The 20,778-nt window shown below is 49.2% G+C and overlaps 1 protein-coding gene across 10 annotated transcripts in view; it reads right to left on the bottom strand.

The window, feature by feature from the left end:
* Positions 1 to 20,778, bottom strand: part of ldb1a (LIM domain binding 1a) — a 124,925-nt gene that overhangs the window by 19,027 nt on the left and 85,120 nt on the right. For 6 of the 10 annotated variants that reach the window (XM_038821470.1, XM_038821473.1, XM_038821476.1 and 3 more), the window contains 2 exons: positions 9,509 to 9,553; positions 1,643 to 1,718 (listed from right to left, as the gene is read on the bottom strand). In XM_038821470.1, coding sequence (XP_038677398.1) covers positions 1,643 to 1,718; positions 9,509 to 9,553 — 121 coding nt within the window. The remainder of the gene's footprint in view (positions 1 to 1,642; positions 1,719 to 9,508; positions 9,554 to 20,778) is intronic. The other 4 variants (XM_038821474.1, XM_038821478.1, XM_038821475.1 and 1 more) reach the window with 1 other exon arrangement.

Genomic DNA, 20,778 nt, shown 5'->3' with positions numbered 1-20,778 from the left:
CGGCGTGTAGGAAAAGAATTCCCCCACGGCACATGCCCACCCGCAGATCGATGGGTCCCGATCGCGGGGCCAATGACAACTGCCTGTTCGCCCTCCCGTTTCAGGATGTTCTGTCCCTGCTCAGAGATATCCATGACCCTGGCACCAGGGAGGCAACACACCATCCTGGAGTCTCTTTCGTGGCCAGAGAAGTGCTTATCTGTGCTCCTGACTAACGAATCCCCAATTCATATTGTTCTATTCTGCTTTGCCCTCCTCCTCTTGGGAATAAGTAACTTATCGCCAGATCGCCCTGTGCCCCCCCCAGGACCCCGGAGCCTGCCCTCGCCGCCAGGTCGCGCCGGTAAGGGACCTAGTCTAATTTACGCCGGCGGGAACTGCATAGAACGGGCGGGACTTCGGCCCATCGTGGGCCGGAGAATCGGCGAGGGGGCCGCTGTAAGCGGCTGCCGACCGGTGCGATTCCCGCCGCGCCGAATCTCCGGCGCCAGAAAATTAGGCGGCCGGGATTCACGCCGCCCCCCGGGAGTGTTTGATGGGGACAGTGTAGAGGGAGCTTTACTCTGTATCTAACCCCGTGCTGTACCTGTCCTGGGAATGTTTGATGGGGACACAAAGTACCACAAAGTAAGTGTAACATAAGAACTAGGAGCTGGAGTAGGCCAGCTGGCCCTTCGAGCCTGCTCCGCCATTCAATGAGGTCATGGCTGATCTTTTGTGGACTCAGCTCCACTTTCCCGCCCAAAACCACAACCTTTTATTCCTTTATTCTTCAAAAAACTATCTATCTTTATTTTGAAAACATTTAATGAAGGAGCCTTAGGCTGCTTCACTGGGCAAGGAATTCCATAGATTCACAACCCTTTGGATGAAGAAGTTCCTCCTAAAATCAGTCCTAAATCTACTTCCCCTTATTTTGAGGCTATTTCCCCTAGTTCTGCTTTCACCCACCCGTGGAAACAACCTGACCACATCTATCCTATCTATTCCCTTCATAATTTTATATGTTTCTATAAAATCCCCCCCCCGCATTCTTCTAAATTCCAACGAGTACAGTCCCAGTCTACTCAACCTCTCCTCGTAATCCAACCCCCTCAGCTCTGGGATTAACCTAGTGAATCTCTTCTGCACACCTTCCAGCGCCAGTACGTCCTTTCTCAGGTCAGGAGACCAAAACTGAACACAATACTCCAGGTGTGGCCTCACTAACACCGCATACAATTGCAGCATAACCTCCCTCGTCTTAAACTCCATCCCTCTAGCAATGAAGGACAAAATTCCATTTGCCTTCTTAATCACCTGTTGCACTTGTAAATCAACTTTCTGCGACTCATGCACTAGCACACCCAGGTCCCTCTGCACAGCAGCATGTTTTAATATTTTATCATTTAAATAATAATCCCTTTTGGTGTTATTCCTACCAAAATGGATAACCTCACATTTGTCGACATTGTATTCCATCTGCCAGATTCCCTATCCAAATCCCTCTGCAGACTTCCAGAATCCTCTGCACTTTTTGCTTTGCCACTCATTATTCTCTGCACTTTCTGCTTTACCACTTTAACATTCTCCTGCGCTAAACTCCCCCACTAATGAGCAATGTTTGCAAACAACAATTTTTTAAAAAGATATTATGTTTTACCTCTGCCCAGTTCTGTAATCGTTTGTTGAGTTCGAATATCCTGTAGTCGGTCTGGTTCATGTACGGTGTGTGTCTCCTGTCACAAAAAAGAGCAATTTCTGAACAAAGCTACTCATTCACAATTAGTCTGCCTTTTAGTATTTGTGTTCCTGCCCCAGACTCTGAGAGACTCATCATCACTCAGGTTGAAGACCAAACAACAGACTTTTATTTTAAACGTTCGGAGTATTCTTTTCCTTTTAATTTCTCTTTCCTTTTTTAAAATTCAGTTGTTGGCAAGGTTAGGATTTATTGTGAATCCCAAGTTGCTCTTGAGAAGGTGGTGTTGAGCTGCCTGCGCTGCTGCAGGCAGCATGTATGTACACCCACAGTGCTTTTGCCTGTAGATGTTTCCAATAACGGTGTGGCTCACTCGGCCATTACAGAGCGCAGTTAAGAATCAGCCAGGTTGCTGTGTATCTGGAGCAACATGTAAATCAGACCCAGTAAAGGAGCTTTTATGTTGTAAAAGCTCATAGTGAAGCACATGAGCTTTTACAACACTCTGGTCATTCATGATCATTAATTTTTTTTGTTTTTATAAATTCAGAGTACCCAATTTATTTTTTCCAATTAACGGGCAATTTAGCATGGCCAATCCACCTACCCTGCATATCTTTGGGTTGTGGGGGCGAAACCCATGCAGACACAGGGAGAATGTGCAAACTCCACACGGACAGTGACCCAGAGCCGGGATCGAACCTGGGACCTCGGTGCTGTGAGGCAACAGGGCTAACCCACTGGCCCACCGTGCTGCCCCTATTCATGATCGTTAATAACGAGACTAGAACTTTACTCCACTTTTATTAATTGAATTTGAATTCCCCCAGCTCGTGGGATTTAAACTCATGCACCTTGAACAATATCCAGGCCTGTCTCTTGAAGGCCTCTATCTCACTGGAAGGTGCAGACCAGTTTCCATTTCCATCTCCTTTCATGATCTTCATCAGCTTGATTCTGCACCAAGGCCTGAATGGACGCTCTCTGCCCACTGCCTGAATTGGTGGCAGCCATTTTGATGCCCGAGACCCGAATGGGACCTCTTTTGTAACTGACGGTAGCAGGCTAGGCCCACAGGCTTTCTGGTCAGGAAATGAGTTGGTGCCACCAACAAATTTATTTCAGAATTCCATTTGCAAATCCTTCCATGGCCTCACCTCCGCCCTTATTTTCCCCCAAATGTCCTGGGCCGGCTGTGCCTCTGAGTCACAGGGTTCTGGGCTCCTGAGGATTTGAACATCAGTGCCACACGGAGGGTAGATAAAGCAATGCACTGTCGGAGAGAGATATTAACCCAAAGCCCTGACTGCTCTCTCAGGCGAACACAAGATATTCCCTGACACTACTGGACGAAGAGCAGGGGAATTATCCACCGTGTCCTGGCAAACATTTATCCCTCCATTAAAAACAGATTTTCTGATCATTATGACACTGCTGTCTGTGGGAGTTTGTGGTGTAAACATTGGCTGCCATACTTCCTACATTACAACAGGGACCACACTTCATTGACTATAAAGCCCATTCAGATGTTGATGGTCACAAAAGGCGCTATATAAATGCAAATCTCCCCCCCCCCCCCCCCCCCCATTCTTTGCTCCTTGTCACTCACCAAGCCCTCTGCTCCACTACTGGTGTCCATTCCTTCAGCCCCTGTGGAACTCTTTGCCTTCACCTTCTCAACTCTACTCCCACTTACAAACCTCCTTAAATCCCCTCTTTCACCATTCCTTCGGTGCCTGCCCCATCTCGCCTTATTTTTCCCTCCCTCTCCTGCTGGGTAACAACAGTTTTGAGATGCTTTCTGGTGCATTAATTGTCAAACAGAAACACAATTTGTTAGAGGAACAATTAGGTAGGGCACGACTGCCCGTTGCTGACTTGGTTCCTTGATGAGAAAGCCGCTCGACCACTTTCAGTTATAAAGACGTGAAACTTCAAAATGGTTTCCACAGATCCTGACAGTGAACAGATGACAAAGATTCAGGTCTTGGTGCACCAGGTTTCCTCTCAAAGGACAAGTTGGCAACGCAAACAGCTTCTGCCTCAGAGAATAACAGGACCATGTATATTGTCACAAGGCTATGTGTCACTTGCCTTTATAATAGTATTAATCTTTATCATTGTCACAAGTAGGCTTACATTAACACTGCAATGAAATTACTGTGAAAATCCCCTAGTCGCCACATCCCAGCGCCTGTTCAGGTACACAGAGGGAGAATTCAGAATGTCCAAATCACTCAACAAGCACGTCTTTCAGAACTCGTGGGAGGAAACCGGAGCACCTGGAGGAAACCCACGCAGACACGGGGAGAACGTGCAGACTCCACACAGACAGTGACCCAAGCCAGGAATCAAACCCAGGTCCCTGGAGCTGTGAAGCAACAATGCTAACCACTGTGCTCCCGTGCCACCCATAATATTAACATTATTTACATGTTTATTTACATTAACCTGTTCCATAATAACAGAGCCTTTCACATCAGGACATTTCCTGGTTACCAGCGAAGAACTCAAAAAATACTTTGAAAGTTCAGACTGCATCTGAGATATGGGACAGTGCACCTCAGAAAAGAGATACCACTTCCGGTTGGGGTGATGCGGAGCTAAGCCGCACGTTCGGTAGCTCACGCTTTTTTCGGTCTTTTGGGCTCTTTTAAGGGCCCGTAGCGGTACTGGTTGGACTTTTCCCCGGGTGGGAACACTCTCTTTAAGATTCTCTGCCTGAAGGTGGCGGATCAGGTTAGATTGAGGAAGGGATGGGTGAGCCAAGTGTTTCATTCGGGGCTGGATGCAAAAAATCGGGGGGTGGCGATCCTGGTGGGAAGAGGGTGTCGTTTGAGGCATCGAATGTGGTGGCAGACAGTGGCGGGCGGTATGTGATGGTGAGTGGCAAGCTGCAAGGGGAACGGGTGGTCCTGGTTAATGTATATGCCCCGAATTGGGACGATACGGGATTAATGTGGCGCATGATAATGGGGGGGTATTTCAACACGGTGCTGGATCCGCCACTGGATCGATCCAGTTCCAGGACGGGTAGGAGGCCTGCGCGGCTAAGGTGTTGAGGGGGTTTATGGACCAGATGGGAGGGGTGGATCCATGGAGGTTTGCGAGGGCGAGGGCCAGGGAATTTTCATACTTCTCCCACGTGCATAAGGCCTATTCCCGGATCGACTTCTTTGTTATGAGTAGGGCGCTGAGGGTGGAGGATGCTGAGTATTCGGCGATAGCCGTTTCCGACCATGCCCCGCACTGGGTGGACCTCGAGCTGGGGGAGGAGAGGGACCAGCGCCCGCTTTGACGCTTGGAGGTGGGGGGACGGGTTTGGGGGTGTATCGAGAGGTACCTGGAGGCCAATGACAATGGGGAGGTCTGAGTGGGGACGGTCTGGGAGGCGCTGAAGGCGGTGGTTAGGGGGGAGTTGATCTCCATTCGAGCCCACAGGGGGAGAAGGGAGCAGAGAGAGAGGGAGAGACTGGTGGGGGAGATGGTGAGGGTGGACAGGAGATACGTGAGGCCCCGGAGGAGGGATTGCTGAGGGAGCGGCGCAGCCTCCAGGCTGAGTTCGACTTGCTGACCACCAGAAAGGCGGAAGCTCAGTGGAGGAAAGCACAGGGAGCGGTGTATGAATATGGGGAGAAGGCAAGCAGGATGCTGGCACACCAGCTCCGTAAGCGGGATGCGGCTAGGGAGATCGGTGGAGTTAAGGATCGGGGAGGAAATGTGGTGCGAAGAGGGGTAGACAGTAATGGGGTCTTCAGGGACTTTTATGAGAAACTGTATCGGTCCGAACCCCCGGTGGAGGGGGGGGGGGGGGGGCGCTTTTTGGACCGGCTGAGATTCCCGAGGGTGGAGGAGGGACAGGTGGAGGGATTGGGGGTGCCGGTTGAGCTGGAGGAGCTGGTCAGAGGGATAGTGAGCATGGGTTCCCGGCTGAATTTTACAAGAAGTATGCAGACCTGTTGGGCCCCCTGTTGGTTAGGACCTTTAACGAGGCAAGGGAAGGGGGGGCTTTGCCCCTGACGATGTCTCGAGCGCTGATCTCCTTGATTCTTAAGCGGGACAAGGATCCCCTGCAGTGTGGGTCATATAGGCCGATCTCACTTTTGAATGTGGACGCCAAGCTGTTGGCAAAGATCTTAGCCTTGAGGATAGAGGACTGTGTGCCGCAGGTTATCCACGAGGATCAAACGGGGTTCGTGAAGGGGAGGCAGCTGAACACCAACATACGGAGGCTCTTAAACGTTATAATGATGCTGATGGTGGAAGAGGAGGCGGAGATTGCGGTGGCGTTGGACGCGGAGAAGGCCTTTGATAGGGTTGAGTGGGGGTACTTGTGGGAGGTGTTGGAAATGTTCGGGTTTGGGGAGGGGTTTGTTGGTTGGGTGAGGCTGTTGTACGAGGCCCCAATGGCGAGCGTGGCCATGAATAGGAGGAGGTCGGAGTATTTTCGGCTATTCCGAGGGACGAGGCAGGGGTGTCCCTTGTCCCCCCTGCTCTTTGCGCTGGCAATTGAACCCCTGGCTATGGCGCTGAGTCGGGGAATTGGAGGGGGCTGGTCCGGGGTGGGGAGGAGCACCGAGTGTCGCTGTATGCGGATGACCTATTGTTGTATGTGGCGGACCCGGTGGGGGGAATGCCGGAGGTGATGGGGATTCACCGGGAATTTGGGGATTTCACAGGATACAAGCTCAACTTGGGGAAGAGCGAGCTGTTTGTGTTACACCCGGGGGACCAGGAGGGGGGGATTGGCAGGCTCCCACTGAAAAGGGCGGAGAGGAGCTTCAGGTACTTGGGGGTTCAGGTGGCCAGGAGTTGGGGGGCCTTGCATAAGCTAAACCTCACAAGGTTGGTGGAGCAAATGGAGGAGGTGTTTAAGAGGTGGGACATGCTGCCGCTGTCTCTGGCAGGCAGGGTGCAGTCAGTCAAGATGACGGTGCTCCCGAGGTTTCTGTTCCTGTTCCAGTGCCTCCCCATCCTTATCCCGAAGGCCTTTTTCAGGCGGGTTAACAAGAGCATTACGGGGTTTGTGTGGGCACACGGGACCCCGAGGGTGAGAAGGGTGTTCTTGGAGCTGGGCAGTGATGGGGAAGGTTGGCGTTGCCCAACCTCTGTGGATACTATTGGGCTGCCAATGCAGCGATGGTGCGTAAGTGGGTGATGGAGGGGGAGGGGGCAGCATGGAAGAGGATGGAGGCGGCGTCTTGTGTGGGCACGAGCCTGGAGGCGCTGATAACGGCGCCGCTGCCGCTCCCTCCAACGAGGTATACCACGAGCCCGGTGGTGGCGGCTACCCTCAAAATTTGGGGGTAATGGAGACGGCACAGGGGGGAGGTGGGAGCCTTGATGGGGTCCCCGATACGGGGGAACCACCGGTTTGTTCCCGGGAGAATTGATGGCGGGTTCCTGAGTTGGCACAGGGCAGGTATCAGGAGGTTGAGGGACCTGTTTGTAGACGGGGTTTGCGAGCCTGGGTGCCCCGGGGAACACCTTTAGGGACATGCAGGTAAGGGCGTTTGTCAGGCAGCAGGTGGCGGGGTTCCCTCTGCTGCCGCTGCGTGGGATCCAGGACAGGGTGCTCTCGGGGGTGTGGGTTGGGGAGGGGAGGATCTCGGCAACGTACCAGGTGATGCAGGAGATGGATGAGGCCTCGGTCGAGGAGCTGAAGGGTAAATGGGAAGAGGAGCTGGGTGAGGAGATTGAGGAGGGGACGTGGGCGGACGCCCTGGGGAGGGTGAACTCCTCCTCTTCTTGTGCGAAGCTTAGCCTCATACAGTTTAAGGTGCTGCATAGGGCTCACATGACTGGGACAAGGATGAGTCGGTTCTTCGGGAGTGAGGACAGGTGTATCAGGTGCTCAGGGAGCCCAGCGAACCATGCCCATATGTTCTGGGCATGCCCAGCGCTGGGGGAATTTTGGAAGGGCGTAGCAAGGATGGTGTCGAGGGTGGTAGGATCCGGGGTCAATCCGGGCTGGGGCTCGCAATATTTGGGGTTGCGGTGGAGCCGGGAGTGCAGGAGGCGAGAGAGGCCGGTGTTCTGGCCTTTGCGTCCCTAGTCGCCCGGCGGAGGATTCTTCTTCAGTGGAAGGATGCGAGGCCCCCAAGTGTGGAGGCCTGGGGCAACGATATGGCAGGGTTTCTTAAATTAGAGAAGGTGAAATTTGCCCTGAGGGGATCGGTGCAGGGGTTTTTTCAGGAGGTGGCAGCGATTCCTGGATTTCCTGGCAGAACGATAGGAAAAGGCCAGTAACAGCAGCAACCAGCTTCAAGAAGGTGCAGCACTGATTCAGCAGAATGATATCAGAGCTGAAAGAGTTAAATTACAAGGACATATTTCATGGATTTGTCTTGAATTTTGTATTGCCTTGGCTTTAGAACGTTAAGGGGTGATCTAATCAGGGTACTTAAAATTATAAAAGAATTAATTCAGGTAGATAGAGAGGGAAACTGCTTCCTCTGGTGGGAAGTTCCAGAATAAGGGGTACATTTGCACAAAGTCGTTTCGAAGTGAAATCAGAAAAAATACTTTTTCACACAAATGATGGTGGAAATCTGCTAATATTGCCCCCAAAAGCTGCAGATGAAATTTTTAGGTTGAGATCGAGAAGATTTTTTGTGTAAGGGAATCAGCCAAGATATCTCCTGATCATTCTCCAGTGACCTTTGTTGGAAACTTCACATTGTGAGAATGAGAATTTACATATGTATCTCGATGTAGCTTCGTCTTTGTGGAATCAGAACATGAAGAGATAGCTTTCAGTTCTGCTGACCAGGGATACTTTGGAAAGGATGAGAAGCTGAACAAAGAAAATTACAGCACAGGAACAGGCCCTTCGGCCCTCCCAGCCTGCGCCGATCCAGATCCTTTATCCAAACCTGTCCCCTATTTTCCAAGGATCTACTTCCCTCTGCTCCCCGCCCATTCATATACCTGTCTAGATGCATCTTCAATGATGCTATCGTACCCGCCTCTACCACCTCCGCTGGCAAAGCGTTCCAGGCACCCACCACCCTCTGCGTAAAAAACTTCCCCCGCACATCTCCCTTAAACGTTCCCCCTCTCACCTTGAAATCGTGACCCCTTGTAATTGACACCCCCACTCTTGGAAAAAGCTTGTTGCTATCCACCCTGTCCATACCTCTCATAATTTTGTAGAAATGGGAACATCACCCAACCACGTCTTGAGGGTCCGGATATGGTGCTTGGTCACAATTTACTGTAACAACGTGATTGAAGAGCTTAAGTGGACGATATAATTATGGTAACAGAGACTGGGGTGGACATGAGTGTATCCTCGTGGATTCATGTGATCTGAAATCTGAACTGACAGTCTTTTGATATATTGTAGTTTTGGTACGAAATAAAGAGATTAACGGTGGAATTGATATAAGTGTTTTGAGCAAACGACTGTCCCTATGGTCATGCTGTAAACAGTACGTAAGTTCTCACAGTGAATCGTGAGCTCACAAATAACGAGTCATATAATTATATTGAATCGTACTGTATTACTTGACTTAGTACTTACATTGGGATTGTGTACCGTGAGCTTATTAAAGATGAAGATGATTCTACAGTTGTTACTTTAGTCAGTCATAATGAACAAAAATAGAACAGGAAAGATGTCCAACGCATGTGAGCAAACATTGGATGAGGAAAGGATCAGCATTCTGCCTGTTGATCAAGAACTTGACACACTGTCCTTGGCTAACATCTGTAAAATGGGCACAAATTTCAACTGAAACCTGGAAGCTTCCAGCGCTGTATGCCCCAGTTCCACACGATCTATCCAGCAGATGGGCAAATTATTATTATAATTCTGCCACTTACCCAATACCAGGTTCCAGGTATGTCGGAGGATACATAGGTGTCGGACTGTCAAGAGGAAAAAGTACAGAGGATAGTTTAAAATACAGCAATATTCAGCTGGATTCACTTTTCATCCTTGGAACAATATAACTAACCCCCCTGCCCCCATCATAGCAACTCACCGAGACCTCTTCACCCAAACCCGCGACCTCCACCACCAAGATATACACAGGCGGCACCGTACACCTCAGCAAATGTATAAAGTGTTCCATCTCTATACACAGCACAAGCATTCACTCCAATATTAACACCATCATGTACCTGACACTGAAATCAGAAACTCTGGGGCCGGGTGTGGGAGGGGTAGAGAGAGAATCTTCCATTTCCAGGACTTCATCCCTGCCATTTATCACCCATCAAAACTACACTGAGACGGTGATGGTGGGGCCCCCATGTGCCCATCTCCTATCATGACAGTGCTCAGACTGGAGTGAATATTTGTGTTGTGTGCACAGATGGAACACTTTATACTTTATGGATCCCAGAAGAGTGATGTTCTCATAAACCTTCCCCTTCAAACACCCTCACCAAAACACTAACTGATTCCTCATTCCGGACAGAACAACGTACTGGCAACAGACAAATTGATGTTTTGTTGTTGTGGTCAATGCTGCCACCTGTAGGTGCTCCGTGCTCCTGCAGTGCCCAGATTTACAATGGAGCCATCAACTGGCAGCATTGGGGTATTACAGTTCAAACATCATATCAAGAGAAATGTAGGGAGGTATCCACCCCCCCGGGTGGGAGAATCGCCGGGGTGCCGCGCGAGTCACGCCACCCCGACCCCGACAGGCGATTCTCCTACCCGCCCAAAATCAGTGCCGCGCGAATGGCACCGGGCCGCTTGGAGAATTGCTGCAAACGGCGAGCGGCGATTCTCCGGCCCGGATGGGCCGAGTGGCCGCTCCGACACGACAGGGTCCCGCTGGCGCCGTCCACCCCTGGTCGCTGCCGCAGGATCTCTGTGCGAACGCTCGGGGGGCGGCCTGTGTGTAGGGGGGAGGGGGGGCTTCCGAAGGGGCCTGGCCCGCGATTGGGGCCCACCGATCGGCGGGCCGGCCTCTCTGCCCCCCCCCCGGCCTACTTTCCGCCGCGGCCGGCCCCTGAACACCCACGCCACATTGCGTCTGGGTCGGCACACGTAAGAAGTTCCCCGTGCATGTGTAGGATTGAGCTGCCCCAACTGCGCATGCGCGGGTTAGCGTGGCGGTAAGGACGCTGGAGTGGCGTGAACCGCTCCAGTGCCGTGCTGCTGTGGGGGCCAGAATAGGTTGTGCCCGGGCCCTGTTCACGCCATCATGAAACGCGACGGTGTTAACGACGGCGTGGGCACTTGGTCTGCGGAGCGGAGAATCGCCCCCATGAAGCACGGAGCATGCCATTTGCCCCATCATGTCTGCCTCTTTGAAAGAGGTATCGTGCTTAGTCCCACACCCCCTTTTCTTCTGTAACTCTGCAAGTTCCCCATTCTCAGGTATCTGTCCAACTCACTTTTAAAATTATTGATGGAATCAGCTGCCATCACCTTTTCAGGTAGCAAGGTCCAGATCCTGACAACTCTCTAACTGAAAAATAAATTCACCTGATCGTCCCTCTAGAGTCTAACCTTTGACCAATGATTTTAAATCCATGACCTCTGATTATTGACCCACTCCACCAGAGCAAATCGTTTTTTTCCTCTATTCTGTCAAAACCTCTCGTCATTTTGAAAACCTCTATTGGGCCACTTCTTAACCCTCTCTGCTCCAAGGAGAGAAGGTCTACCGTTTCCAAACTCTCCTCCTGGACATCCCACCTCCCTGGAAATATCCTGGGAAACCTCTGTATCCTATTGACTTCCTGTAATGTGGGGACCAGAGTTGTCCTCAATACTCCAGCTGAGTGACTTAGTGATTGAGAAAAGTCCAGCAATCATCTCTTTGCTTTTATATAAACCCAAATAGCCCATATGCTTTTTAACCACCGTGGCAACTTGTTGTCACCTTGAAGGAGGGGCGACACAGTGGCACAGTGATTAGCACTGCTGCCTCACAGCATCAGGGACCCAGATTCAATTCTGACCTCAGGTGACTGTCTATCTGCACATTCTCTCTGTGTCTGTGTGGGTTTCGCCCCCACAACCCAAAGATGTGCAGGTGAGGTGGGTTGGCACCGTTAAATTGCCCCTTAATGGAAAAAATTATTTGGGTACTCTTAAGTTTTTAAAAAATCTATAGCACTTTACACTACTCTAGATTGAATTCCACTCTGTGCTTCTGCCCATATCACCAAACTGTCTTGCGTCGTAACAACCTTTATTATTGTCACAAGTAGGCTTACATTAACACTGCAATAAAGTTACTGTGAAAATCCTAGTCGCCACATTCCGGCGCCTGTTCGGGTACACAGAGGGAGAATTAGGAATGTCCATTTCACCTAACAAGTACGTCTTTCAGGACTTGTGGGAGGAAACCGGAGCACCAGGAAGACACCCACGCAGACACAGGGAGAACGTGCAGACTCCACACAGACAGTGACCCAAGCCAGAAGCAACAGTGCTAGCCACTGTGCTACCATGGAGCAATTGGAAGAGTTCTTCAAACAACTGGAGTTGGCCAGGCTAGTAATTTGACCGAAAGAGAGTTTGCCACAGCAAAAGTCAACTATTTAGGCCATATAATAGGACAGGGTAGGTGGTGACCAGAATTTCATCCTGCGCCCATAACGATCCTCATCATTATCAATGACAACATTAAGTTTCACATCATCTGCAAACAGAGCTCAGAGAGTTTTATAAAAATTGCAAAGATTAATGAACACAAAACTGACCACTTAAAACTACTTCCCATTCCACAAGTCATCAATGCACTGTGCCATCAGTTGCTGAAAGTAAGCGCGCAGGTACAACAGGCAGTAAAGAAGGCGAATAGTAGGTTGGCCTTCATAGTGTGAGGATGGAATAGAGATGTTTTACTGCAATTGTTTAGGCCGTTGGTGAGGCCACACCTGGAGTATTGTGTGCAGTATTGGTGCCCTTATCTGAGGAAGGATGTTCTTGCTAAGGAGAGAGTGCAGCGAAGGTTTACCAGGCTAATGCCTGGCATGGCGGGACTGTCAGTTAGGATTATATTCAGTGGAGTTTAGAAGGTTGAGATGGGATCTCACAGAAACTTATAAAATTCTAACAGGATTAGACAGGGTAGATTCAGAAAGAATGTTCCTGATGGTGGGGGAGTCCAGAACCAGGGGGGTCATAGTTTGAGGAAAAGGGGTAAACCTTTTAGGACTGAGGTGAGGAGACATTTCTTCACCCAGAAAGTGGTGAAGCTGTGAAATTCACTAGCACAGAAAGTAGTTGAGGCCAAAACATTGCGTAAGAAAGAATTAGATATAGCCCTTGGGGCAAAAGGGAATATGGGGGGAGGGCGGGATCAGGGTACTGAACTTGATGATCAGCCATGATCATAATGAATAGTGGAGTAGGCTCGAAGGGCTGAATGGCCTCCTCCTGCTTCGATTTTCTATGTTTCTATGTAGTGCGGACCCTTTAAGGGGCAGGCTGCACAGACCACTTGACTGGCTCAGGGCCAATCGCTTGGGAATGTGCGAACCCTGGCCAATAGGCAGTTTGCGGGGGGTGGGGGGATATTAGTGTGGGCCAGGGAGCTGAAGTGTAAATACCTGTTTGTACTGTGTTCTGTGCCGGTTATCTAACTGCCTTTGCCTTTCATCAATAAACCCCTTTGTTTATTACTGGAAGCCTCCAGTGTCTGTCTCAAGCCACCACATTGGCGACGAGGTGAAAGTTTTCGATCGCAGCCGACAGTCGCCATGAATCGAGGAGGGAGGGAAGGCGCAGTTGAAAGTAGAGAAGCTTCAGCAAGAGTTGGAATCAATTAAACCGTGAGTGGAAATGCCGATCATTGGGAAACTAAACCCATTTGATCAACGGGTTGAGTCATGGAGTTAGTACCTCGAACGGCTCAGGTTTTTCACCACAATCAAGATCACAGGCAAGGGCAAGCAGACAGCAATCCTTCTGACAGTTTGGAGGCCACAAATGTATAATTTTATTTGGAACCTCACATCCCCAGAGGCACCAGACTCGAAAACCTTTGTCCAGATAGTGAAATTGGTGAAAGAGAGGTGACAGGTCGTTCCGGGTGGGAGATCAGGTTTTGGTCCAGGATTTTGCTGCCGGTTCACCTTGTTTAGAAGGATGGGTCAGGGCCGGTGTCTTATGATCGAGTTAATGGGAAGACCATACGGCGACCACCTGAGGAGTGGCGACTCCTGACTTGGAGTCTGTAACTCGGTCTAGCCAAAGGGAGCCAGAGCCTCCGTATCTGGTCAACGAACTGCGTCTGTCAAGGGCAGTGAGGTTAGCTCGCCTGGCACCGAAGTGGTCCTTCCTAAGGTGGCATCGACTGTGGACTACTCAATTGCCCAAAAGAGTGCCAAGCCTGTGGCTGGGCTATGGAGGTCCAGGAACATCCAGGTTTCTGGACTGATTGACTTTTTGATGGACTATTTTTCCTTGGTTGTCGCTGTTAACCATTGTAACTTTTGTACATATAATATCCCTACAGTGCAGAAGAAGGCCACTTGGCCTGTCGAGTCTGTATCGACCCTCTGAAAGGGCACCCTAACCAAGCTCTTCAACCCCATAACCCCCCCCCCCCCAACCTACACAGCCCTGCACAATAAGGGCCAATTTAGCACGGCCAATCCACTTAACCGGCACTGTAGGAGAAAACCGGAGCACCCGGAGGAAACGCACCCAGACACGCAAAGAACGTATAAACTTCACAGTCACCCAAAGCCAGAATTGAACCTGGGTCCCTGCCGCTGTGCAGCAGCAATGCTAATCACTGTGCCACCCCATAGTTTTGGGGAAGTGTGTTAAGGGACTTGGGGGGGAGCTTCACAAACCATGTGACTGGCTCAGGGCCAATCGTGCAGGAACATGTGAACCCTGGCCAATGGGAAGTTTGAATGGGCTACTGGGAGCAGGACCTCGGGCAGTGTGGACCAGGGAGCTGTAGTGTGAAGACCTGTTGTGTTCTGTGCCTTTTATCTATCTGCCTTCTATCAATAACCCCTTTGCTCACTACTGGAAGTCTCCAGCCTGACTTGTGCCATCACCCGTTGCTTCCTGACACTGAACCAATTTTGTATCCATGCCACCACTTTTTGATTACATCTGAATAAATTTCCTGCCTGGTACATTGTCGAATGCCTTTCGAAAGTCCATTTCTACGTCTATTGTGACACGTTGATCAACCTTAGGAACCTAAGAATTTAAATTATAGGCACAGCAGCCGACCACTGAGCCCCTCAAGAGTGGTCCATCGGTCTTAATTATTCTGTATCCTGTCACCCAGCGAGTTTCAGATCCATGCTGCCAGTCACCTCTTTATACCACGGGCTTTCACTTTTCTAACAATCCGATTGAAGGTAGAATTTTATCAAACAATTAAATACTGCACCATCGCACGGTGATTGAAAATAAGGACAAAGTAACAGAGAGCCGGCCGTACATATCAGCTTGCTGACGAGGCCAAGTTAGGTGGCAGAACTCAAGACAAATCTGAAAACTAAAATACAGTTTTACCCAACGTTTGAATTTCATGGGCAGCACGGTGGCACAGTGGGTTAGCACTGCTGCCTCACGGCGCCGAGGACCCGGGTTCAATCCCGGCCCTGGGGCACTGTCCGTGTGGAGTTTGCACATTCTCCCCGTGTCTGCATGGGTTTCACCCCCACAACCCAAAAATGTGCGAGTTAGAGTGGATTGGTCACACTAAATTGCCTCTTCATTGGAAAAAAATAAGTGGGTACTCTAAATTTATTTTTTAAAAGCTGCAAAAGTGATCACAAACTATAGCTTTCTGTCAGAGTTGAACTGTCAGTAAGCTGTAAGCGATTGTCTGAATAGATGCCAATGATTGCATCGAGGAATCTGAGAGAGTACCTGTAACTGCAGTAAGGTTTAATAGATGTCAAGGTTTATATAAGTAAACGGTATCTCTCTGCTGATGCAGAGTGGGCACAAAAGGAGCGCTTTATAGAGTGTAAAAATTGGGGATTTAATTCAGAGGGATATAGTGCAGCTTCCTTTTTGCCTCCAATACCCAGAATGGTTTGTATAAGTTTCAGTATTTAAACCTTTCACCAAATGTTTCAGTGCCTCTTGAAGTTAATGTGTAGAAAAAAGAAATTACAACCAATTACAAGTTAGATATATAGAAGATATGGCAGGGAAGATTGTATGTCTGCACTGCAGAATGTGGGAGTTTGTAGACAGAGAACTGTTCTCGGTAACACATCTGCAGCTGATGTCTCTGTCTAGAATCTTCCCGGCTCAGAGCGACAGAGGACGTGAGGGAGGAGAAGCAGTAATTGGACCGTTTTCTCCAATCTTTAGTCACATCACTCAGAGGGGTACAGATTCAGAACGGAGGTTAGAGGTGACTGAGAATTTACAGAGTACAGGAGCTCAGCTGAGTTAGAATGAGGATCCAGAGCTAATCATGTCTGACAGACAGAAAGTACGGGTGGGTATCATGATAAAGACTGGAGGGAGAGCCCAAATAGTGAAAAATGAAAATCGCTTATTGTCACGAGTAGGCTTCAATGAAGTTACTGTGAAAAGCCCCCAGTCGCCACATTCCGGTGCCTGTCCGGGGAGGCTGGTACCTTGAAGCAGGAGGCTATTCAAATTAGGGGACGGGGAGAGAGGGGTGGAAGGGAAGCCTGATGTGCCAATTGGAGGTGATTCAATAATATGCGGACGCGATGTATTCAGATCAAGACTCGCTCATGGTTTGTTACTGGTGCCAGGGTGAGTGACATTTCAAACCGTTTGAAAGGATATTGGAGAGGGAGAGAATCCAGTCGCTGTGATCCATGTTGGGACTAACAACATATAGCAGAATGGGCAAGAGGTCCTGTTTGTAGAATACCAGGAACTAGGAGCTCTACTAAAAAACAAGATCTCAATCTGATAATCTCTGGAATATTACCTGACCTGTATGCAAATTGGATGGGGATCAGTAAATAAGGGAAGTGAATGCATGGCTGAAGCAGTGGTGTAAGGAAGAGGTGTTGTGTTTTCTGGGACCCCAGACCAATACTGGAACAGGAAGGAACTGTACTGTTAGGACGGACTCCACCTGAACCCGCCTGGGACCAGACTCCAAGCAGCAAGGATAAACAGAACGACCACCAGAACTTTAAACTAGTAAATAAGAAATTGTTTTATTAAATGTAAAGATAAATAATCTTTATTGTCACAAGTAGGCTTACATTAACACTGCAATGAAGTTACTGTGAAAAGCCCCTAGTTGCCACATTCCGGTGATTAATCTTTACATTAAAGGAAAAAACTAGAAAATACAAAGTAATTAACCCAAGAGAGAGAAATAAACAATTGTGTGGGTAAAACATTCAAACTGAAGGCGAGGTTAGTGTGTGTACTCAAATAAACTTTCTTTATACAAACCCACAGAACAAATTGAATTAATTACAGCCGCAAATTCCTGGTAACCGTCACTGAGATGTGGCTGAGAGGTGGTCAGGATGGGAAATAAATATTCCAGGTTATAAGATCTCGGGGAAGAAATGAGAAGTGGCAGAAAGGAGCAGCAGCCTTCATAATTAAAAACGCAATTACTTTAGTAGCAATATGAGAGAATAAAGCGAGAGATCAACAGGCAATGTCGACATTGAGTCAAATTAAGAAATGGAAAATAATTTAAGATGGCAGTGGTGTAGGCCCTCCACTGCCTTCCCGACCCACCCCTGGGAAAGGCGGCATAGTGGTTAGCACTGCTGCCTCGCAGTGCCAGGGACACGGGTTCGATCCCCATCTTGGGTGACTGTCTGTGTGGAGTTTGCACGCTCTCGCAGTGTCTGCGTGGGTTTTCTCCGGGTGCTCCGGTTTCCTCCTACAGTCCAAGGATGTGCAGGCTAGCTGGATTGGACATGCCAAATTGCCCCTTAGGGTGAGGTTACAGTGTGGGGGAAAGGGCTTGGGTAGGGTGGTCTTTCAAAGGGTGGGTGCAGACTCGATGGGCTGAATGGCCTCTTTCTGTACTGTAGGGATTCTATGATTCTAATTTGCTGAGAGGCAGGATCAATTCGGAATGTGACCAAACTGGCGTTTCTGTCATTTTCCTGTCCCCGAACCCAAATCACCAGCATGGGAAACTTCCGTCGTGTCACAGTTAATAATGTGCAATCAGACAGGGAACAATGATCAAATAGTGATCATAATATAATCCAAGTTAAACTTAGTCTTTGAAAGGTAGAAAACGAAAGTTGCAAAGATTCTAGATTAGGCTGACTTCAATGTGATGAAACAGAGGCTGCGCACAGTAAACTGGGTAAATCTGTTAAACACATTAGATCAGCGAGAGGTATTCCAAAACAAATCTATCAAACTGAGTCAGTGTATGTCTCCAAGGGACAAGAGCTCTACTGCCAAATCAACAGCCACGGATAACTACAGCGATAAAAGACAACATAAAACAAACAAGAAAAAAAAAGCACACAGCTTGGTGAATAGGAAAGACACAAAAGCAGCAAATAGTGACAAAACAGATAGTAAAAGTTACTGAAAGAGAGCATGAACAGAATCCTGCAATGGATGCCAACATTAGCATTGTTGCAAATCCCAAACAGCAGATGGTTTTATCTCTGGTTTTAATGGATCCGGACGAGAACATTGCAGCTGCCCTAACTTCCAATAATCTTCCAAGTTCTCCCAATTCAGGAAATGTTCCCAAGTCCTATATTCCTCTAGACTGGAATATTGTGCATGTCATTCAGCCTTTTAATAAAGGTGATTGTACTGCTGAAAAGAGAGATTTTTTTTGTCTAAGATTTCCATCTCGCACTCATTAGGACAGTCATGGGCGGCATGGTAGTGGTTAGCACTGTTGCTTCACAGCGCCAGGGACCCAGGTTTGATTGCAGAGAATCTGCACGTTCTCCCCGTGTCTGCGTGGGTTTCCTCCGGGTGCTCCGGTTTCCTCCCAAGGCCCGAAAGACGTGCATTTCGGTGAATTGGACATTCTGAATTCTCCCTCTGTGTACCTAAACAGGCACCGGAGTGTGGCGACGAGGGGCTTTTCACAGTAACTTCACTGCAGTGCTAACGTGAGCCTACTTGTGACACTAATAAAGATTATTATTATTAAATGTGCCACACTGCAAACTGACTAAGAATCTTAAATTGAAAAGTGTCGACAAAAAATGCCTGTTTTTCAGCACTATTCTAGTCTGTACTCCACCACTATGTGTAAAGTTCATTGTGGGGGTCCAAGGAATTGTAGACCAGTTAGCCCCAAATCTGTTGTTGGGAAATTACTGGAGTTTATAGTAAAGGAGTGAACACCTTGACATTTATCGCTGATCAGAGAAGCCAGCATGGATCGTAAAGAGCGGGTCACGCCTGCCAAATCTGATTCAATTGTTTAGAACAGATGACCGGTGTTCACTCCAATTCTTTCTCATTATCTATAGCCTGTTCATTTGAAGGCACAATACTTTGTTTTTACGCAGCCCCACATGAACTACATCTGAAAGGGGACACCTGGGGAGAAGCCTGCGTGCTACCTTCTGCAATGCTATGTGGTCCCACACACACATTTTACAGATCACTTTGGAGGTGACTAAAACAATGGATAGGGGAATGTCTATGGATGCAATTTAAATGGACATCCAGAAGGCATTTGATAAAGTTCCGTATGAGAGACTTTTGGCTAAAGTTGAACCTAATTCAATACCACAGAAGGTTGTTTAGGACAAATCAATGAATATATTTAAGAAGGAAATAGATAGATTTCTAGATACTAAAGGTGTCAAAGGGTATGGGGAGAGAGCAGGTATTTGGTGTTAAGATAGAGGATTAGAGGGGCAGCACAGCGGTTAGCACTGCGGAGGTCCCAGATTCGATCCTGGCTCTGGTCACTGTCCGTGTGGAGTTTGCACATTCTCCCCGTGGTTACGTGGGTTTCGCTCCCACAGCCCAAAGATGTGCAGGTTAGGTGGATTGGCCACGCTAAATTGCCCCTTAATTAGAAAAAATTAATCGGGTACTCTAAATTTTGTTTTTACATTTTTTTAAAGTTAGAGGGTTACTTATGATCATACTGAATGGTGGAGCAGACTCGAAGGGCCAAATGGCCTAATTCTACTTCTATGTCTTATGGTCTTAAAGTAGCCACCAGACGTAGCTTTCAAAATGCCATTAAGTGCAGTGGAAAATCCTTACAGAAACTACTCCTCCCATCACAGCCTATCCCTCTCCCACGTTTGCAGCTGACAGGCTGTGATGGGAGGAACTGCAATAATGGTGGCAGTGAGTGGGCTCCTGAGGTACTGGGGAAGAGAGCGAGAGAGTGGGACTGCAGTGTGTCAGTTGGGGAAGTAAAGACTGGCTACGGGCAGGGTGCAGGAACGAGAAACATGCTCCAGGCCAGATGGGAGAAAGAAAGCCATACTCCCTGTTGAGCGGGGCTGTGTAGGGGAAGGAGGGACATGCTCTGTGCTGGTCTGGGCCTGGTCGGGTGGGGTAAGAAGAGACTCGCTGCTGGGCATCAAGAGGCCGGATGCGACGGTGTGAGCAGTGAGTACATGGTGAGGATGAAAAGAATCACTGCCCAGCATTGTGGCAGAGAGGAAATGTGCGGGAGTGAGTATATGTGTGTGTGGGGGAGAGAATAGGGGGGTGCGTGTGTGTGTGTGTGTGTGTGGGGGGGGGGGGGGTGGAGAAAGAGGCTCAGCGTGTGTGTGGGGGGGGGGGGGAAGAGGCTCAGCGTGTGTGAGGGAGAGGCTCAGCGTGTGTGTGGGGGGGGGGAAGAGGCTCAGCGTGTGTGAGGGAGAGGCTTGGCGTGTGTGAGGGAGAGGCTTGGCGTGTGTGAGGGAGAGAATAGGTGTGTGTGTGTGGGGGGGGTAAGAGGCTCAGCGTGTGTGGGGGGGGAAGAGGCTCAGCGTGTGTGGGGGAGAGAATAGGTGTGTGTGTGGGGGGGGGGGGTAAGAGGCTCAGCGTGTGTGAGGGAGAGGCTCGTCGTGTGTGAGGGAGAGAATAGGTGTGTGTGTGTGTGGGGGGGGGGGGAAGAGGCTCAGCGTGTGTGAGGGAGAGGCTCGGCGTGTGTGAGGGCGAGAATAGGTGTGTGTGTGTGTGTGTGTGTGTGTGTGTGAGTGGGGGGGGGTAAGAGGCTCAGCGTGTGTGAGGGAGAGAATAG

This window comes from Scyliorhinus canicula, chromosome 16, assembly GCF_902713615.1.
Source record: "Scyliorhinus canicula chromosome 16, sScyCan1.1, whole genome shotgun sequence".
Lineage (NCBI taxonomy): Eukaryota > Metazoa > Chordata > Chondrichthyes > Carcharhiniformes > Scyliorhinidae > Scyliorhinus > Scyliorhinus canicula.
The sequence above is the reverse complement of the archived record's forward strand: the minus strand, read 5'-3'. Positions and strand labels throughout refer to the sequence as shown.